Raw genomic sequence first — 22,638 nt, 5'->3', positions numbered from 1 at the left:
TTATACCGAAATTCAAGTGGGCTGAGTGTATCATTCAAAATGTACAGTGTGTCGAGATCAGGTTTAATATTTGCTGTAAAGTCATTTTTATACTGTCATAGCTAGGTTCAACACTGAAGGGGATTATTTTGCTCAGCAGCTTTGTTTTCATCCCACGACAATAGTTAACGGTTACCGGGTATTTCAAGTTCAAAGTATATTCTTATTCCGAATGTCTAGTGATCTAATGATTTAATTATTGGTTGAACATATGGTCGGGAATGCTACAATTTTTTGTGGTCAATACGATTTGTCTGAAAACAAACTGTTGCAAATAATAACCACCATTTACAATTGGACTTATCTAATATACCTTTATAATAAATTATCTTCATTATTTTTTATCGAGTGCGCCGGGATTGTCTCCCATATGACCATCGCCCCCAGAAAGACGTGTTAGATGGTTACGGGGGATAGTGCAAGATACAGTAGACACCCCGTTCCAGAGGATCTTTTAGTGCCCGGTGTATAGCACCTAGTACACTGCACCTCGGTTTAACGTCTCATGCGAAAGACGAGTTAGTAGGTTAGGTGCAGCGGGGGATCGAACCAGCGATCTCTGGATTGTGAAGCCAGTGTGTTACCACTAGACCACGGATCCGCTACTAATAAATTATAATAACCCTATTTAAACCATTCAGCAGCCTTTTCGTTAAAAAGGTTTGTAACACGTGTATAAAAAAAATGAGTAAAATAATGTCCTATAACAAAAGAAATAAACAGATCATCTACGCAGAGAACCATTCTTTTAAAGTTAGTCTTTACATCAAATTAGTGACGTTTAGCCTTCGTACAGCGCCGCCTACAAACATGGCGAAGAACGATTCATTCAACATTTTACGATTTTCACCTTATTGAAGTACGAACTATTATACAGTAACGTTATTATTATTTTTCCTTTGTTGTACTTGTATTACCTTTAATATGTTTGCATCATTTTCAATATGTATCAAGTAGTTGAGTGTGAATGAAATGTTATCATATTTCGGATAGTTCAATTCGGAAATCTTGGAAACTCGATACGAGTTTCAAATAAAAAAAAGGTTCATATCATAAAACACGTGAATATCATATCATCAATATTGAATTAAAGACGGAGCATACATGTTACGAATGTCACATGAAATAAATAATTGAGATAAAAGGATATTCAGATTTATACAAAATACTCGTGTTTCCTGTAACACGACCAATTGTATGATTTAGTGCATTTTTTTTTCCATTGAGACTGGCTATGGATGGACATTTCACAATTTTGACACGGACTATTCACTAATCTAACACAGCTGCGATTTTTTTTAATGATAAAAACTGACTTTTTTTGCTAAGCAGTGATTTTTTTATTTTTTTTTTGCTTTTATTTGTTACAGCCTCTGCGATAAACCATGCAATTGGGAAAAAAAGTGAGATAAACCATGAAATTGGGAAAAAAATAAGCATTATAAATATGATTATAAGTAACAGAATAAAAAATTGTTTTTAAGTGCATGTTCAGGGGTTTCTCTAGCCATTTTGGGAAAATGAGTCTGGTCAAATAGGGATTGTTTTAATTGATATAAGTGGAAAATTTGGGAATTATTTATAGACCAGTTGACAAGTGAAGTCACGCGCCAGGGCTTAACACTAAGGCACGTCCGAACGACATTCACTGCCTGTACCTAGGTCCGGGCTAGCAGTGATTTTTTTTGCTTTAATTTGTTACAGCCTGTGCCTTTTGAATTGGGAAAATTAGCGCGATAAACCGTGAAATTGGGGAAAATAGCGCGATAAACCATGAAATTGGGAAAAATTAAGCATTATAAATAGGATTATAAGTAACAGAAGTGATATTGTTTTTAAGTGCATGTTCAGGGAGTTTTCTAGAAAAGGAGTCTGGTCAAATTGTGTTTTTTTTTAATCAATAAAAGTGGCAAGTTTGGGAATGATTTATGGACAAAAATGACTAAATTCAAGTTATATATTTTGTAAGATGTTTAAAAAATAAAGTTGAGACCTAGATTTAAGAAATCATAATTAAGTTATATGAGACTTCTTTCTTTTTTTTTTTTTTTTTTTTTTTTTTTTTGAATTTGGGCTTTTTTTGGGAAATTTTGGTCAGAATTTTGGGAAAAAAAGTGTATTTTTGCGATTGGGAAGCAGCCGAAATTCGGCTGTAAATTTGAGCAAAAAAAATCACTGGCTAGCCAATGTCCCAGTAACATGCCCGACCGGTCGTGTGTATTTTGGGCGGGATTATGTGTTCTATATCAATAAACTGCGTTTTAAATAAGCTTCTGAAAGATGCAAAAATCTTAATACCGTATGATCAGGTGGCAATTAAATCCCAGAGTGAAGTTAGAGACTACAAACAGATTGTAACTCAAAATAGATTTGGTACCCCCTGATTTCAATCAAAAAGAGGCCGACAATTCAGAAAATCCCCGGCGGTTTTCCTGGTAAAACACGTCAGTACCTATTTTTGAACGGAATTCCGCTAGAAACGGTTTTTATTGGTTTCCTCAAAGTGACATGTTTTTTCGATAAAAATACTTTTTAAACTAAAAGCCGGGATTGCCCAGGATTGTCTGGGATCGATGAAGGTATAAAACTCGACATTAACACAAAGTTAATATAAAATTATTATTTATTTATCAATTTAAATAATTTTAATTTGTTTGATCGATAAGAAGTGTTTTGACAATCTTTTTTACGCAATTCAATTAGCAAAACTAATATTAATGGTCGATCCCAGCTTTTAGTAGAGAGTTAACCTTGTACAATTGTTACGACTACCGTAACACGTTATTTGTTATTTTGCGACACCTACAGTACAGCCAAAGCGGAACAAACATATTTCGCGATCCGCTGCGGCAAGGCGAAACGAGTCGATGCCGCGTCAGTCGTTGAAGCCGCGTCAGTATGCGGCGGCAAGTCGCATTTCGCCACGAAACTTCGCATCTGTCCGCCGAGGCATGCCGCTATCCGCGACATGATGCCGAGTCGATGCGCATCATGAAATAAAAAATCTTTTTAAAATTATTAGTTACATGTAGTTAACAAATTTTGAAAGAACAATTATAATAATAATTAAAATCATAATAAATTTATTGTGCACAGATTGTATTACCATATACATGTAAGCATAGTTAATGTGTCTGGCCAATTAAGTTTGTTTACTGCCCGTAGTGTATGTATTTCACACATAAACAAGGTCACGTAATTATGTTTTCCCACATACAAGTGGTCAAGGCTCCAGCATATGGTGGATTTATAAATTAATTGCATGTTGATTTTGCTATTAAATTTAAGCTGAGAAAATTAGCAGTTTGAAGCCACATCAATAATCAAGACGGTGACGACGTATTTGTTGTTTTGTTAATTATCAGCTTATTATAACTATTGTTTGAATATGCGTATATAAACACGTTTTATTTTGTTCATATTATACAGTTAATATCGCTACTAATTACCCGATAATCCCGTATATTCCAGTTTTAAAGCAAATGCTGGTAAATATTTATGATACACAAACATTCTCGATATTTCCTTAAGTATCAAATACATTTTGGCATTTGTTACTATTTATAGAGATGATGAAATAACGTCTAATCGGGGCGTTTTTTTTCCACTGAACACGCGATTTACGTCTGACGTGATGCTTCATGTATTTATACAACACAAAATACACCCAAACTTTCCAAACGACGTTCTACATGTCTGCATAATTTTCGCGTGCTTTTTATGAATCAAAGGATATTTTAGCACTGTTTATTTGACGCTAGAATTTGCCAAAGGTCGCGTTAGCATTAAAATTCGGAAGTCATTTCGGATTACAAATTTAATTATGATATCGAACGAAACATTAACAGTTGCGCGTAATTAATTCTACGCTACACATACATGTATGTACATGTAGGTGGATATCTTTTCACTCGATCCGCCGCGTACGTATGCGGCGGATTTACTCCGCGAAAGTACGCGAGGTAAACACAGACTCGGCGTCGTTGCGCGGATCGATGCCGAGTGCCACGGCGATACGCCGTGTGAACACACGTTTCGGCCGACGCGTACTTATAATCTGGCCGTGGCGTAGCCGCAGATTATGTTTGTGCCGCGTTAGCTGTACTGTAAGATGCACTTACGGTTTGTTGTCAGACGGCAACCGCAGCAATCTATCTGTGTGTTTTTTCACCTATAGGGGAATGGTGGCGGTGCCCGTCCAAAGGGGAAAAACGTGTTGTTTTTTAGAAAAAGGGGGAAATTAAAAATTTACTATTTTAAATGTAATGATATTTATTATATGAATACACATGTATGCATGAATGTAATATTCACAGCTGAATGTCTTTGTCCTTTTTCTTAAATATTTATCAATGATTTTTTCAACATTAGTTTCAGACAAATCAGCCTTCATGCACAGTCTTAGTTTTCCTAGCCATTTTGAGTCTAATTGGGATTTTTTAAATGGATAAAATGGATAATTTGAGCATTTTTTATCAATAAAATGGACCAGATTGGAATGTTTTTATCAACGAATATTGACACAATATAGATACATCAGGCCTTTCCCTGGCCATTTTGGGGAAAAAATGCAATTCATGTTAAATTAACTGATTTGGTAAAAACTAACTTAATATAACTCTTTATAATAATTCAAAATCATATTAATTATAGTTATACAGTCTTGGCATTAATTTTGTTAAGGCACTAGCCTGGTTTGTCTACCAGCTTTGAAATTTCACTTGCCCGAATCAATTTTAACTAGCCCGAATATAAAAGTTACAATTCTGTTACATTTATAACTACATGCAGAGCTCCAGATAAAATTTGGGTCAAATTCTTATTTACTCCCTATTTTAAAACTTAATTCTTATTTTACCCCCTATTTATAAAATTAATTCTTAACAATATATTACAAAATAATTGTTTATTCATTGTTTTTGACACATCAACAAATTGAGTCATTTAGGCAAGAGCTTATAAATGCATCAATTATTGACGAAACCATGCTTTGGGTATTTGAATCTAATTGAAAGAATGCATGCAGCGTGGACTTTTGACACTTAAATGGCTTTTTTTGCCTTCCACGCTTCGGTCGGCCATTTTGATTTTTTATGTAAAACGGTCACTGACACTTCGGCTTAGGTCATAATGGCCTTTTGGTCGCCGTTAAAGTCATATCAAAAACTATATTTAACATTTAATTTTAATGATATTTTGTTTAGGTATACAGTATATTACTTGTGTATAAAAATTACGATAAGGGTAATTAAAAAGGTACAATAAACAGTAATGACTCGCCTGCAATATTAAGAAAACAGAATCGAGACTGTTTGGTCTTTCGACCGTTCTTAGGTGTGGCTCTTCCTCACAGCAAACGCTTTAGTGACGTTGACTTAAAGTTGTAGTTTTAATTGAGCACCTAGACGAGTCAGAACCGGGATGAAATGTTTACCGTATATAATTTGCTGCTGGAAGTTTTACGCACGTTCGAAAATTTTGAATTCGTGTTTTATTTTTTCAATGCGTAACTTAACGCCAAGATTTTAAACCTAAATCATTATTTAAAAAATTTAATTTCGTTTTTACGTCTTTACGCATGTTATCTGGAGCACTGACTACATGTATGTTTGTATTGAAGAAACAATAGAACAATAAAGATTAAACAAATACACACTTGATTCTGTTTTTATTTACATTTAATGTCTGACAAAAAATTAAAACAATATCAACAGACATCTCCATTCAATTATGGTCATTGTCTGAGTCTCCGACATCCAGGTCTGACATATGTATGCTCCTTAAGGCGGCCTGAAAAAACAAACAATGTTAGAACATGATATAAATTTTCCAAACAAATATCTGAATAAAGTAAATAAACTGTCAAACTAGCAATAATATCTGTGCATAAGAAGTAGCACAAGAAAGCAACTTTACTTCCCAAACTTCTGAGTATTCTAAATCTAAAACGACATTTGTAGCAGTAGTTCTTTCGCCCAAGCCACTTATGGTTTATCGCCGATTTGCCGATTGTACCAGCATCTTAAATGCAGTATAATACACCTCTGAATTTACTTTCAGGATTTGTTCCTTGACAGATAAACTTTATCTGTACAAAAAACTATACTTGCAAAGTGAATGATATTTAATTTCTTTTTGACGATTCGAACAGCATCGTCCAAGGTTTGATAACCATCCTAAAAAATTTCACAATGGCGGCCTATGTAAAAGACCGAGCCAGTCCGATTGAGATAACTCGATTTTTCAGTTACTTCCCTTTTGCATACGCCACTGCGTATGAGCATTGATAACATTCTCCTAGCAGAGTTGTCGTTCGTGTTTCAACATTCAACAATGGCCGCCTTAATGAGAGTCTCGATTCAAAACTTTCTTACTGCATACATTGGCTTGTTTCGCTATTTAGAAGCTGTCATTTAGGATATATGAATTATTTATTCACTAAATCTCCGCTTATGACAACAGTAGTTGGAATTCGAAGGATATATACTCGATGTGAATGAAGGACTTTCTGGATCGTAACAGCTTGACACGGCAAAACTGGCATACTGATTACTGTTATTTTTAGTTATCAATATAAGTCACATTGTGCTTTATAAATTGTATTCGAGCATTTTGCGACTTATTGAATGACTATGATACCCGATATCAACATTTCATCTGGGATTTGCAGATCACCAAGCTGTCCTGAGATTTAACATTGATTTCAAACTCTTTACTGGTTAGTACTCTTTCTTAGAAATAGTACTTTTTATAATTTTAAAGTTAAATGAACTGTGTAACAGTAAAAGAGACATTAAGGCGATTGTGGCCAGTTTGGATATAGATCAGCCAGCAGTCGCTTGAAAGCTGTTTGCTTAAAAGCGTTTTTCTGACAATAACAAATAATTTAATTGGATACTGATTTGACTGCGCTTTTCCTGTGACCTGGCTCAAATAACAGAATTGTCATTAATCAAATTATTTATTTCGAACATTAATCAATTGTTTTTCTTGTCCCTCGGGATCAATGACTCCAGCACTTTCCTGTTGAGAATTGAATACTGCTCAAGGCGATGCTAGGGGGCGTGAGAGATGTTGCACCTTCCAGTATCGCTCGATTGTTCATTGTCGGCTCGGGTACTACGTACATGTACCCCGGGTACTCTTAAGTATACTTACATGTATCCTGGGTATGGTAAATATACTAAAATGTACCCGGGAAATTTAACCCTAAATCAGTCGTTGTCGACTATTTTTTTGTAATAATTATATATACACATTTATGTCAATTTTCTGTAGAATGGCCTCTATATTATCGGAACACATACTCAAAAAGCAAGTTGATGCAGTGTTTTTTGAAGAGAAGTGTGTTTAAGATAATCGGTTGCGCGTTTTACGACATCGGATTTTGGGCGCGAATACAACTCGGGTACAGTCTAATATGGACCGAGTACAATTGCGTTTATTTACCGTACCTGGGGTACATGTAAGTATACTTAGAGTACCCAGGGTACATTTAAGTATACTTAAGAGTACCCTGGGTACATGTAAGTAGTACCAGAGCCGACAATGACCAATCAAGCTCCATTATCCCTCATGAACCGACTTAAAAAACCAAGTCAGCAATATTTGACTTAATATTTGGTTTGGTTGCTCTCGAGGGATCGAAAATTTCAGAATCTTCCTACATGATATACAATGATAATGTGAATTTTCTCTCACATGATGTTCATCAGTCATATATAAAAACTTACAGCAGTAGTAAACAACTGGACAATAATTTATGAACGCATCTTTCATTTGTCTTTGACACTTTGATTTTGACATGGCCTAGATTTAAATATGTGACTGGACTTTACCAGCACTCTTGTAACAGAGCTAAAGTTTAAATGTACCATTGAAGATCGCCTAAATCCAGATTTGCTATTATAGACGTGTGGAAAGTTTTAAGGGTGTGACAAGTAAGCAAAAATTGGTCATTACCCAGAGGCCACAACTGATCTATGACTGTATTAAAACAAGAAAAATCAGTGCCTGATTTAGATTTCCTTAGATAGTTCAATAAAAACTAATTTCATAAGCCTGGTAACAGTTTAACGGTAATGCTACCAATGTGTCACACCAGGGCCTTGAATTTGAAATTTAGGACATGCATGGTCATTTCTTCATGAAATCAGGACACAAAATTGTATTTTAAGTCCTTAATTGACCTGGCTTTAGTTCTCAGATTATTATAAGCTCAATCAGTATATTTATATCATTATTTATGCTTTGTGTATTGTAAACATATACACAATCATGCAGTTACATGATAGCAATAAATAATATCAAAGCTACCCATACTATAAAGGTCATTGGCAAAGCCTATGGTCAAAATGTGAACACATTGAGTGTAATCGCCCTCTCGTGCCAGCAAAAACAACACGTTGACAGGTTGTCATTTTTGACAGTTCTACTTTCACTTTCATTTTGTGATATCAAACTATTAACAATTATGTGACTGAGAAAAATATCGCCATTGCTTTTTATGCTCCCGGTAGGGTGGCCTATATCAGTTGAACTGTAAGTCAGTCAGTCAGTGTGTCAGTCTGTCCGTCCATCCGAAAACTTTAATTGCCATAACTTTTTTAATATTGAATATAGCAACTTGATATTTGGCATACATGTGCATCTCGTGGAGCTGCACATTTTTAGTTGTGAAAGGTGAAGGTGAAGGTCATCCTTCAAGGTCAAATGTCAAATATAAAGCGTCTGTCTGTCTGTCCGAAAACTTTAACATTGGCCATAACTTTTTCAATATTGGCGTGCAGGCGTATCTCATAAAGCTGCACATATTGATTGGTGAAAGGTCAAGGTCATCCTTCAAGGTCAAAGGTCAAATTTTGCAATATTGAAGATAGCAACTCCATATTCGGCATGCATGTGTATGTCATGGAGCTGCACATTTTGAGTGGTGAAAGGTCAAGGTCATCCTTCAAGGTCAAAGGTAAAATATATGGGTTCAAAGCTGCGCAGCAGGGGGCATTGTGTTTCACAAACACAGCTCTTGTTTAATATATTTTCTGCACATTTTTTTCAAAAAACTTACATCAATACACGATTTTCTTCGTTAATTCAATCATTCCTGACAGACTTGTGTACATATTTCGCTTACATTTTGACGCACGTAGGTAGGACCGCATTACCGCTTCCGAAAGATTCATACTATCGCCTTGGAGGAACTTATCTGATGTTTGACGGAAAGGGCCGAAAATGTGCGAGTGTGGGTCAAGTTCCCCACAGGTACTACTTTCCCGTTCCCCCAATTTTTTTTCCGTACCTAAAATTTTTCGTACCCATTTTTTTTTCGTACCCAATTTTTTTTCGTACCCAATTTTTTTTCATCCCCAATTTTTTTGTTCGTACCCCATTTTTTTTCGGTCCCAATTTTTTTGTTCCCAAATATTTTGTGTACCCAAATTTGTTTTCATACCCAAATTTTTTTCGCAAAATTTTTGTACCAATTTTTTTTTCGTACCAACATACACAATTGTGGTGATTGTGATGATGTAGGTAAACTTAACTTGATGCTTTTATAACCATCCTCTCAAAAGCATCGTCACACCAGTACTATCAGTACTTTGATTTATGTATGACATGCACATACCAGCAAGTCAGCAATGCAGGCGCATAATCAAATTCCTTGGAGACCTCAAAACAAAGCAAAGACCGATTATTTTTCCATGACGTTTGGAATTATTTTTGTTTCGTTGTTCATATTTTGTGTTGCTTCCTTCATTCTCATTTTGCGGTTGAAGTTTGTGCAATGCGCGCTCAAAATAACACAGAAAATACATTAAAATAAATGAATGTCGCAAGTTCTACATCCAGTAGTAATAATTGTTATAGAGTCTCGCGAGATCGTCTTACAACACTGTTGGATAAGCGTCTAATCAATAAGTGCACAAGGGAAACAACCAATGCAGTTTTGAATAAGCGTTTTTATAAAGCTATTTCGGACTTGTTATTAAGTTCGGACATAAAAAAAAGCGCTCGACCCATCGGGCTACCGGCTTGGAATCTTCACTGGACCGACGCAAAAATCACTCGACCCGGTCGACGGTCGAGCGGGTTACGGCCAAGACTGGTTTTATTCTTTATAAGTTGTTTATGAAATAAATTTGAGATATATCAGGGCTCAACATTAACCGAAAAACCAACTTGCCCTACCGGGCCAGTACTTCCAAAATCTACTTGCACTGAACGTTAAGCAACTTGCCCAAACTTGAAATATCACATCAACTGTAAACCTCATATTGTTTAGTAAACCAAAATGATACACCACAAAACCTTTTTTATTTTTGAACATTTAACAAAATGATTACAGCAATTAAAGTCTAAATTAAATGCTCTTTGTTCTTTTTTGCACTATTCCGGGCGAACAACTAGATTATAAAATAACTTGCCCAGACCCAACTTTTACTTGCCAGGGGCAATAGGACAAACCATTAATGTTGAGCCCTGTATATTAATCATAAGACAGTTATTAAAAAAAAACTTTTTTTTTTTTACTTTTGGAGGGGATTTTTTCTACAAAATGGGGGGAAAATATATACTCTTTTTTTTAGGGGAATGGGGCCGAATATTGGGCCCCGAAATTGCCATAAAAAAACACTGAATGCATAAGATATTGCACAACTTTAACCAAGGATAAAGTTTTGGGACAAACAATTAATGAATCACTTAACCTTTGACCAAGTGACCTGAAAATCAATAGGGGTTGTCTGCCGGTCATGATCAATGTACTTATGAAGTTTCATGATCCTAGGCCTAAGCATTTTTGAGTTATCATCCGGAAACCATTTAACTGTTTTGAGTCACTGTGACCTTGACCTTTGACCTAAAAATCAATAGGGGTCATTTGCCAGTCATGATCAATGACCCTATGAAGTTTCATGATCCTAGATGTAAGCATTCTTGAGTTATCATCCGGAAATCATTTTACTGTTTCGAGTCGCTGTGACCTTTACCTTTGACCTAGTGACCTGAAAATCAATAGGGGTCATCTGCCAGTCATGATCAATGAACCTTTGAAGTTCAGGATTATTCCTGAATTCAGGATTTAGGCCCTCAAAAACTGCTTTTGATATTGATATAAATAAGAGGTTTTTTGTTCTGGTATTTAAAGATGTTTGTCACAAAAAGTCATTTTAAGCACAAATTATTTTAATTTGACATATTGTTAACACAGTTAACATAATTAAATGAATTATTAACCCTCTTTTTGCACTGGCCCCCCACATGTTAGGCTTATTTTCAGGATTTTAGATTTTGGCCACTGGCCATCCCTGTTGTTTGTTGTTGATATAACGGTTGCACAATTTACCCCCCGCATGAATCGATAATTGACTGTGACAAAGCAGTTCCTTAATATTGGTTGCTATAACAACACACTTGTGCTTCTTCGCGCATGCGGTAATTTGTCTAATGATAATGAGATAATTGATTGACAATTCGATTATTGCAGGTTTTTTTGCAGACGGCATGGTTAAAGAAAGTCGGCAAAAATAATTAAAGAAAAACAAAATACAACAAAGGTCTATTAATTACGTACATTTACTATTAAGTCCAGCGAGTTATGTCAGTTTGTTAATCCACCGATAATTATACACCCGTCTTATATAAACTGGAATCACAGTTCATTTTTTTATACTAACAAGTCATAAAACATGTACTAGTACTACACATAAACATTGAGAAAACACATTTCCTCGATTAGATATAAATTATCCGAGCAGAATTAAATTGCTATGTCATGACTTTCGACATTGCAAATGGCGGACGTATTTTAACATTCATTGTCAATTCAAAGCTGGCGATTCAAATTACAAGAAATCGTGATTAAATAATGGAGAAAGCATTAACTGGATTTAACAAACATTTGATAAGTTTTCTTAAACCAGATAACAACAAGGAAAATGCAGATGACCCATATTGATTTTCAGATCACTAGGTCAAAGGTCATGGTCACAGTGACTGGAAACAGTAAAATGGTTTCCGGATGATAACTCAAGAATGCTTAGGCCAAGGATCATGAAACTTCATAGATACATTTATCATGACTGTCAGATGACCCCTATTGATTTTCAGGTCACTACGTCAAAGGTCAAGGTCACAGTGACAAAAAACGTATTGACACAATGGCTGCCACTACAACTGACAGCCCTTATGGGGGGCATGCATGTTTTACAAACAGCCTTGTTTAGCAAAGACTTGCAGAATTTTTTTTTTTTTCAAATGGTACTTGATTCACTAAAGGTGTGAGTAAAACAATATTCTTTATGAAGATTGCTCCATTTTATGTAATGAATAACAAATGAAGACATCAATCTTTGGAAATAATGTGCATTGAATATTGGCAGCATATACAGGGCACAAATAATTTCAATTTGTTGTTGTTGCATGTATACATTTAAGATTTGTCCCATCTTTCACAAATCATGAATTTAAACTTGTCAGAACATTGCTTAGTACTGTACAACATTCAAGTTATAGACATACTTTTCATTAACATATTTCATTTCTCTTTTTTGACTGTTTTGGAAAAAAGTACATTATTTGAATAAGGAAATTTAGTTTGTAATTCTCCACATACAATACTCAACATTTCAAATATGTGTCTGCCTATAAATCATAAGCATATATTTGAAATACACAGTTTAAATAAAATGAACATGTTTTAAAACAACAAATGTCCTTAAAGAAGTGGGGAACTATTGCTTGGCACTTGCTCTGTCATTTGTTTTGGCCTCTTTCCTTAGGCAATATTGTTTCGGCACCATTATTGTCTGTCTGACAGGAGAATGCTTTGACTTACATTCATCCAAAGCAGTACTGATAACTTGAAAGGAAATAAATTTCTCTATAATTATTTTTTTTCAAAGGTAAATGTAACAGGGCTTGTAACAGGGAATTTATTTGGACATAAAAGCAACAGCTATAATTTCATTACAAAGAACTCACATACTGGTTCTGTCATTTAAACAACAAACTAGTCATATTTGCAAACTCATTATTTATATTTGCAAATTCGATTGGATTTTAAAATAACTTGTTCACAACTATTTAAAATCAAAGCGCTGAAGGCACTAGGTGTTCGCTGTTGTAAAATGTCGTCCTTGATTAGCTTGTGCGCATTGCACAGGCTAATCAGTATGCACAGGCTAATCTTATTTGACATGCATTAAGCCCCGTTTTCCCGGAAAGCAGCCAATATGTACAAATTTCAATGATATACACTAGACTGGCCAATCTCGTCTTACAAGCTGTTAAACACTATATATATATAGTGGTGGTTATCTTTCCATTTGTCGTCTGCTACAACAGGCAGCAGTTGTCTTTCCATACCGTACCTAAGGCTTCTAAGCACATACTGATTTGCAAAATATGGTCTGTAACATTAGTGTGAGAGTTATTAGTGTGAGCTAATGCTCACACTAAAAATTAGACGACTTGTTGCATGTTATACCCGTCTCCAAGTTTTTATCTCCATGGCAAGGTCAGACTGAGAGGTTAAAGCAAACATTTTCCCTATTTCAGCTTGATTATTCCTGCCTTAGCCATAACTTTGCTATTTATTGATGTATTTCAAAATAACTTGGCACAAATGTTAATCATCAAACTGGAAGATAATGAGGTCAAGGTCAAATTTGGCTGTAAAACCCTTTTTCTTTTAATTCATCTTTTTTTTTCATATTATATAGCACAAACTACTTCCATAAGGATACTTAGTTTTGTGTGTATCACCCATCTGTTAACCTCAACTGTCAAGGTCACACTTAGCTGTCAAAAGTCAAATTTGTCCATGAACATATTGTTTGATATACCCGGAATAATGAGACTTAAATTGAATGTAAGTGAATCTGCACCAAATGGACACATGTCTTGTCATATATTTTATTTAATAAGCGCCTGTTGATGTCAAAATAAAATGATAACGATTTTTTTCCCAAAAGCCTGATTTACTATTTGAATTTCCTTATGGTAGGAATATAAGTTATTATTTCCTGATTGTGAAATGTCACTAAAATCATGGAATATTTATCTTATATGATAAATTATGCAGGGATTAGAATGTTTTTCAATTGGGAGCTTGAATGAGGAATAATAATTTCCATAGAAAAATTACTCAAAATGTTCTTAATGAGCGACCCTCTGCTTGTAAATTATTATTACTGTAGCTGTTTGTTTTGTCTTCAGCTCACTTGCTACTAGTTAGTAGGATCCTTTTTTGACAAAGCCACATTCCTTTTTTTCCTCCATAACAGTCGCAGGTCAGTAATAATGAAAATTTTTATAATGGCTTTATAAAAACGTTAAATCATCTTGCTCTATTTTCAGGGAGAAGCTTGAAACTTATGCACTGCGGATGATACACGGAAATAAACAAAAATATTTCAATGAAAGAAGAAAGTAACATTTTGGCAAGTCTAAACTCATTAACATCTTGTTTGTTTTGACTTTTGTTGAAGATGAATTTGTGTAACTGAGTTGTAAAGTGTTATGTGATTTGGTTAGAATCCTATAAATAATGTGATCAAGGAAGTTCTGCTCTCTGATTTTCATTGCACTTAAATATTATATAGAATTGTTTATTGATAATTATCGTCAACAAAATGCAGTCCAGTAAATTTAACAGAAGACACGTTCGTCGTAACGTTACTCAGATTAATACAACTACGACCCAGAAGTTTGTGAAAGTTGGGCCAAAAGTGCCTGAAAGGTACTCTAGTGTTCATAGCCATAATCTTTCAGAAAGTTCCAATCTGTCATTAAGTTCATCTGAAGCTAAAAAAGAAGGAGAGAAAACTAAATCGGCTGCTGATGAATTGAACTATTACATGAGTAAGGAACATTTAAGAAAAGCAGACACAGTTCCTAGAAATTATAGGCATAGAAAAGAGACTGACTCTCCTGAAAGTTATTCTAGTATTGATAGGTTAAATTATCACAATGAAAGGGAAATGAGGTATAGAGAGAGGTCTCCTTTTGAAGAACGAAGACATTCAGTGAATGACCGAAATTATCGTGATGTGCATAGGTCTGAAAGTGGAACTTCTGGTGAAATATATGAACGGGGACATGGACATTATCACGAAAGTCCCTCTAGGTCATATGGACATGAAAGGTCTGGTGAGTATATTTTTACCCAGAAACAAAAGATTTCCCATGAAGAATCAAATTATCGAAAAAATCATAAGGAACATAGAGTGGGCAATACTACATATGAAAGTCGAAGGTCAAGAAGCCCTAAGTTCTCAAAAGGTTCGATACATGAATCCATTAAAGTGGAATCAGAAAGCAGACATTCTGACAGAGGTGGGGGTGCTTTGTTATTTGAAGATGGGGAACATGTGCCAACAGCTGATGAAAGACACACATCTCAAAGTTCGCATGACACACATAGTAGACACAGTGGAGCTTTGTTGATAGAAGACGGTTCAAACGTTACCTATGGTGATGTAAGACGGAGAAGTCATGAAATAGAATTGGGTGAACTTGAACATGTGAGTGAAGACTCTGATATTGTTGATGGACTTGAAATAAATAGGAGAAATGATGTTTATGGTCATAGGAGTGATACATATCAGTTTGATAGGGATCAGGATTATGAAAGACGAAGCTTAAGCAGTAGACATGAAACCAAAAGTAGCTCTAGAGCAAAGGAGCACTTAGATAGTGAATATGAACATTCAAATATGTCAGATTTAAGAAGTGAGCGCAGTAAACGAAGGTTAAGTCCTGTGTCTGCAGGAACACTTAGTAGCAGGGGAAGTAAATATAAGCGTGGTTTGAGTCCAGTATCACATGAAGATTTGACGATTCACATAAGTGATCGTGGGAGATGGATTGAAGGAAAGCATTCTCAGGAAAGCATTGATGAACATCATAAAGCAAATTCTGAAAGAGATGAAAGGCATTTTCAAGATGGTAAGGTGATGATTAAGAATGATCATCATGGTGATCTAGATAGAGAAATGGTTTCAGACGATGAAAGTTATATAGATGATCACGTGGATAATTTTAGATCATATTTAGAAGTCGGAAGGGACAATATTAGGTCAAATAAAGAAGTATTTGATGACAGATATCGTTCTGGTACCCCACATTCATATGAAAAAGTACCTGAATCCAGTGTAAAGGAAATAGCTCTCAAGTCAGTTGAAAAAGGGCTGAATATTCCGGATCTGTGTAAACACTATAACAAAAATAAGAATGTTGATCAAGGCTGTTTGAATGCTCAATGCAAAAACCTGCACATTTGCAAAGCAATGGTCCTAGAGTCGTGTAAATTTGGTCCAAAATGTAAAAAATCCCATGAATTTACGGGACAGTCAAGAAAACTGTTAATGAACCTGAATCCAGGTATTGATTTAGACAGCAGACATACATACTGGAAAATATGCATGATCTTACAGAAAAAAATACTTATCGAATGTGGTAGAGAGGATCTTCTTGAAGTAATCGATGAAAAGTTTGCGGACAGGCTGAGATCTTTGGAAGAAGCAAAAGCCGATGAAAGAGAAATTGTGCAAGTCCCACAGCCTTCAACAAGTTCTGGATTTTTCTCAAAGGCCAGATCGGGATTAAAAGATAAAACCTCGAGGCATCAAGAAAAAGAGAGAAGACGAAGCAATGAAGAAATCTCCCGAAAAAATATAGATAATAACAAAGAAAACCAACGAAGAACACCTGATGTACAAACAGTTAGTAGACATTCAAAGGAAAGTAGTGATAAAGTTATCAAAATGGAAAAAGACAAAAAACACGCCCAACAGGGACTAAGTGAAGATATCAAGGGCAGCTTGAGCCCTGTATCTGGTGATGAAAGAAATTGGGAAGAACATGAAACATATGACAAGGTATCAGATGATGGAATTTCGGATGTTAGTGAAAAGCAACCCGATCTTGAAAGTGTAAGTTCCAATGACTCCGATGATGATATAAATAGACAAGGTACTTTTGTGAATTATTCAGCCCCGGTACCGATGCCTGAAAATATAGCTGTCCCTATTGGCATGAACGAGCCCCTTGTGTTCAATAGGCCTCTTGGAAAGAATCAAACCTACATAGGGCCGTTGAACAGACCACCCCCTATGGTGCCCCTTAATCCAAATCAAACAAGTCAGCCTCCCCAGTTTCATGTACATGAACCGAAATTGACTGGTTCTACTGTTATTTCTGGTTTTCCTGTAGGCATAGGTGGCCCATTTATGATGCCCAATTTAAATTTTCCACCAAATTTAGCGATAGCTCCTCCTGTAAATCATTTACCATCTCAGAACTTCTTGAAGCAAATTATTCAGCAGTTACCTCCTGTGCAAGTCCAATCTCCACCTAAAAATACATTTAAAAATGAAAATACACCAGCCGTCTTTCAAGCTATTATACCAAAACCTGTTAAGAAGAAGAAAAGTGTTGAAAAGGATCCTGAGTTTAAAGAAACAATCACCTCATTATGGACGTTTCCAAATAAAAGTGTTGTGAATATGTCAATCATAGAGTTTGTTACTGAGACGGAGGCATACAAAGAGGAATTTGTGGCTGAGATTCTGAAAATACTAGTAACTTTGGAACTTCCATACGTGACAATTAAGAAATTAATGTCTCTTATGAAGGAAAAAATATTGATCAACATAAAATCTCCAGCAGACATGAAAAAAATACTTGAACTGTACCCATTGCACTTTAGTATTATAGAAACGGTTGAATCTGATGATGACAGTGATGATGAATCTGCCAGGAAAAGTGTAAAAATCAAAGCCAAAGTGAATTTAGGCTTTTGTGATAAGCATGGATTTCTGCCGTTTGCTGTTGGAAAGTGTGAGTGTAATTTGCTGCATGTGTGTAAATTTTATTTGCTTAGCCAATGTCCTCAGAAATCGTGCAAATTTGGACACAAGCTTAAAACTGACCACAATATTAGTGTTCTAAAAAACTTAAAGCTGCATCGCCTAACAGGTGAAGAAATTGTGAAGTACATCTCTGATGTTGATAATAGAAATAAAGAAACGATCCCGTTAATTTGCAAATATTATACACGAGAGAAAGGCTGTTACAAGGGGGACAGCACTGACTATGATTCCATCTGTCACTCACTTCACCTGTGCATTTTTAAAGCTAGAGGCGTTTGCACAAACAAAGATTGTGAAAAATCACACAGCATTAGGGCCATTCAACCTCATAGTTTGCTAGTAAAGTATGGTCTTGACCCTGATGAACTTGGTGATGAGAAAGTGCTTCAAATGATAAGAGATACCAACCTTGAGCAAGAGACTATCAAAAAGAACGTGAAAGCCGAAGCTAGTGTTCCACAGAAAGCTGGGGGAGTATTGATTGCTAAAACAGCTAAACCAGTGGTTACTGCTTCAGGGTCGAAACTCGTTAAACGAGGAAGTGAATTGGAAGACAAGGAAATGGAAATCAAAAGGAAAATTTCAGACCTTGAGAGAAGGGATTTTAATATTCCAGCTGTGTGTAAGTTCTATCAAAATGAAATTGGATGTAGGAAAAAAGATTGGGGATCAGATGGAAAATGTCATTTTCTGCATTTGTGTCAGTATTTCGTTATTAATGAGTGCAAATTTGGGGAAACTTGCAAAAGATCACATGATTTATATAGCGGCCATACAGTAGAGACTTTGAGGAAATATAAAATAGACCCGTATGTAGTAAGTAAGGAGGAGATTTTGGAACTTTTAAGTAAGTCTAGTGACAAGGCTGTATTACCTCCAAAAGAAGAGTCAAATTCAAAAGGTACAGCCGACCAAGAAAACAGGCTGACTCCTTTCGATGATAAAATGGATCAGCAGAAAGATGAAAATGAAGAAAAGAAAGTGGTAGAAAAGGAGAAAGTGAAAAAGAGTATGGAGGAAATAATGGCAGAGAAAGTACCATTGCATAAACAACTGCAGGAATTGAAACAACAATATCAAGTCCCAGAGGCAACTAAAGTATCCATTAACAGACAGGTCCATGAAGTGTTACACACATTACCTTCTCAAGGGGGAAGCAAACGTGAACCAGATAAAAAGCCTGGTCCCCAGTTTAAAGTTGCTGCAGAAGGAGGCAATAAGGGATATGACATGAAAACGTCACATTTTCAGAGCTCTAATATTGAAGACTTGATTAGGAATGTCATTCAGGAAAAGAAAGTTGACTTGAGTAAGGTCAATGATAGGTGTTATGGGCAGTACTCTGAAAGCAAACCTGGTGGACAAAAGCATTGATTAATATTTGAAGATTGATCGTGATTGCGAAAGAAAATTGAAGATCATAAACACATTTGTACATAACAAGTTGGACATTTTGTGTGAACATGTGTTAAAAAAACACGAGTGTTTGGAATAAAGAAATGAATGAATGTTAATGGTTATGTTCTTTCATCGTCAATCTGTGTAAATGTGTGCTTCTATTTACATTTAATTCTGGCTAGTTTCTTGTATTAATTCCGGAAATCACCGATCAGTGTGTTTATGTGTATTATAAGCATAACGTGTTTGCATGTATAATGTCTAAAATGTTGAAGTTTTAAAGTGATGGAGTGTAGAAGTGATGGAGTGTCTTACTTCATACTTGGATTAGATTAGATTGGATTCATGTGAAACGGACTGCTAGTAAATCTTTTCATATCTTTTTATACCACTGTTAATTGCTGTAGTGGAGTTTTAATCTTAATTTATGGATATTTGTGTAGGGTACATACATGTATATACTTTGGACGTGTTTATTGCCATATTAGGCCTATGTGATTGTTTTGATTGTGATGTCACACGGAAATATTCAAAGGATATATGGACATTATAATTTATATTAACATTACGAAAGTTTTGATTGTCATAGTGTAAACATGTAATTTAGCTTTAAAAGAATGTGTTTACTGATTTTTATGTGTTTGCTAGTTTATCTGGTAGATGGAGAGTTTTCGTGGACATTTGAAATTAAATGTTAATTCGTATGTTATTATTTTGGACTATTCTTTTATGGTCCTCAGAATTGTATTCATTTTTTTATAGGTATGCATACGTTGCTGTATCTTTCAAAATTATGGCTGATTTGTTTTATTAGGCTGTTTTCGGAGAAAATCCGAGGTATTGTCATAGCCAGCTCGTCCGCCGTCCGGCGCCTGCTGTCCGCGTCCTGCTAAAACCTTAATATAGGCTCAAAAATCAAAGTGCTTCCACATGCAACTTTGAAACTTCATATGTAGATGCACCTTGATGAGTTCTACACGCCACACTTATTTTTGGGTCACTAGGTCAAAGGTCAAGGTCACTTCTGACAAGCTTTCATTTATTCAAATCTGCACCCACAGCCGAGCGTTGGCACCCGCTATGCCGTGCTCTTGTTACTTTAGAAATACGATAGTTTCACTATCCAACCATAATAAATTATAATGTGATTTGATCACGTGCATTAATTATTACTTTGACCTTTTTGATACGCTCTTCGTGTACGCCAGCATGTATGTGCATGTAAATAAGAAACAATTTGTACATAAATAGTAATACAAGTTTTGTATCCTCCAGGTGCAACTGAAGTTTCACTAAACGTGTATTTGTTTAAAAAAAATCAATTATATATTTGTCTTTTACAACATGTAAACATCAGCCTACCATGCTTGTTTTCAATGAATGTTTGCATTTAACATTATATACTGATGTGGACCTGGTGGTGAATCTGTGGATCAGTCAGAATTCCATCTGTTGATTAATTTTGGACGTCTTTGTATTGTATAATCCGTAACGCAATGTCCAGTCTGTTTGTTAAAATCTACTGTAAGTGATGGGCTATGCAACTGCTGACTGACGTTCATATTTCATACTAAGTAAACGTCTGAGTTATAGTTAAGAGTCTGAAAATGGGTTGAAGTAATCTGACTTCGATGTTGTTCAAGAGATTTCTGTCGTGACAAATAAAGAGTGCGCCATCTTAGTTGTTGTTTCAAATATTATAAGCTAAACACAATTATCAGTAATACAAGTACGTAACATTTCCTTTTGTCTAGAATTTTTGTTAACATTACATAATAATCATTATGCAGGAGAAATTAACACTTGGATCCCCTTCCAACATTTTCATGTCCCTCAGTCTATACTGGGGGACATATTGTTTTTGCCCTGTCTGTTTTTAGCTCACCTGTCACGAAGTGACATGGTGAGCTTATGTGACCGTGTGATGTCCGGCGTCCGTTGTGTGTGCGTGTGTGTGTCCGTCAACAATTTGTTTGTGTAGACAGTAGAGGGCACATTTTTCATCCAATCTTAATGAAATTTGGTCAGAATGTTTATCTTGATGAAATCTGGGTTGGGATTGTATTTGGGTCATCTGGGGTCAAAAACTAGGTCACTAGGACAAAAAATAGGTCACATAATAGGTCATATAATAGAATCAAAGTACTGACAGTACTGGTGTGACGATGCTTTTGAAGAGGATGGATATAAAACATCAATTTAAGTCTTTTTATATCACCACAATTGTGTATGTTGATACATACATTTGGGTACGAAAAAAAATTTGGGTACAAAAATTTTGGGTACGAAAAAAAATTTGGTACGAAAAAAAATTGCGTACGAAACATTTTTGGTACGAAAAAAAGTTTAGGGGTACGGGGAAGTAGTACCCGTGGGTAACTTGACCCATTGAGTGAAACTGGGAGGCGGGTCACATTCTTGTTCATTAAGTATGGCAATACCTTCATGATGATTCTCGAAAGTAGGTATGAGCACATAGCCGGACCATGTGAGCTCAATCGTATGAGCACTTGACTATCCGAGTTCGCCCACGAACATATGGATATGTTAACTAATAGCGAAATGACCTTATACATGTATATGCTGAAATCTAACAATCGAACGAAATATCAAACATGGTATGTACACTTAGGTGGTTGTGTAATTTCTGTTAGAATATCGTATTCAATATGTAAATTTTAAATGATTGTGCCCGCACTTGAGTTTGTTGGCTTTTTTGAGTCTATACGCGCCTAGGCTGCACCCAGTCTGTGTATTTGTGTTTTTCCAAGGTAATGAGTTACCTCCACGCTGAGGCTGCATAATGTTGGGACCCGGAGTGTGTCCAGCAAAATTCACCCCAACTGTCGTCAATCTAATCTTATTAGGTAGGAGTGCTGGACACACTCCGGGTCCCAACATTATGCTATCATTCTGAATGATAGCTGCTTTTTAATTTTTTATATGGTCAAATGCTGCGGGGGGGGGGGGGGGGATGAGATTATCCGGAATGGTGACCACAAAACAGACAAAATATAACATTGCGCCGGGAGCGGGAATCGAAACGGTGTCGTAAAGGTGAAAAAGGGAACTGCGCTAGCGGGACGGACAATTACGCAAGAAATGTTGTTATATCTATATATATCATAGCAGTGCAGCGTTTACAATTTGCAGGTTCGAAATTGTTCGCATTCTTTAGTTTTGTGATCACATAAAAAGTTAATATTACATGTTTGATTCGCAATTTATTTACTAAATCGAGAACAAATATCAAACAAAATAGAGAAAATATATAGTTGTTTCATTGGTCCATAAAAATCAAATGGATGTAAAATTACTTATTTTAAAT

The 22,638-nt window shown here is 35.6% G+C and overlaps 2 protein-coding genes across 7 annotated transcripts in view; both read left to right on the top strand.

Moving 5' to 3' along the window:
• The first annotated feature begins 842 nt into the window (after positions 1-842).
• Positions 843-22,638, top strand: part of LOC127834083 (uncharacterized) — a 44,926-nt gene continuing 23,130 nt past the window's right edge. For all 6 annotated transcript variants that reach the window (XM_052359672.1, XM_052359676.1, XM_052359675.1 and 3 more), the window contains exon 1: positions 843-898. The gene's annotated coding sequence lies outside the window, so the exon portion shown is untranslated. The remainder of the gene's footprint in view (positions 899-22,638) is intronic.
• Positions 14,488-20,991, top strand: LOC127834077 (uncharacterized). Its single transcript, XM_052359654.1, has one exon. It carries the CDS (start codon positions 14,673-14,675, stop codon positions 19,284-19,286), a length of 4,614 nt encoding a protein of 1,537 aa, XP_052215614.1. The 5' UTR covers positions 14,488-14,672; the 3' UTR covers positions 19,287-20,991.

Source organism: Dreissena polymorpha, chromosome 6 (genome assembly GCF_020536995.1).
Source record: "Dreissena polymorpha isolate Duluth1 chromosome 6, UMN_Dpol_1.0, whole genome shotgun sequence".
Lineage (NCBI taxonomy): Eukaryota > Metazoa > Mollusca > Bivalvia > Myida > Dreissenidae > Dreissena > Dreissena polymorpha.
Note: the sequence above shows the minus strand (reverse complement) of the source record. Positions and strands in the feature narration are given on the sequence as shown.

Coding starts and splice junctions, on each gene's coding strand:
- LOC127834077 (XM_052359654.1), top strand. CDS start 14,673: ATGCAGTCCAGTAAATTTAACAGAAGACACGTTCGTCGTAACGTTACT.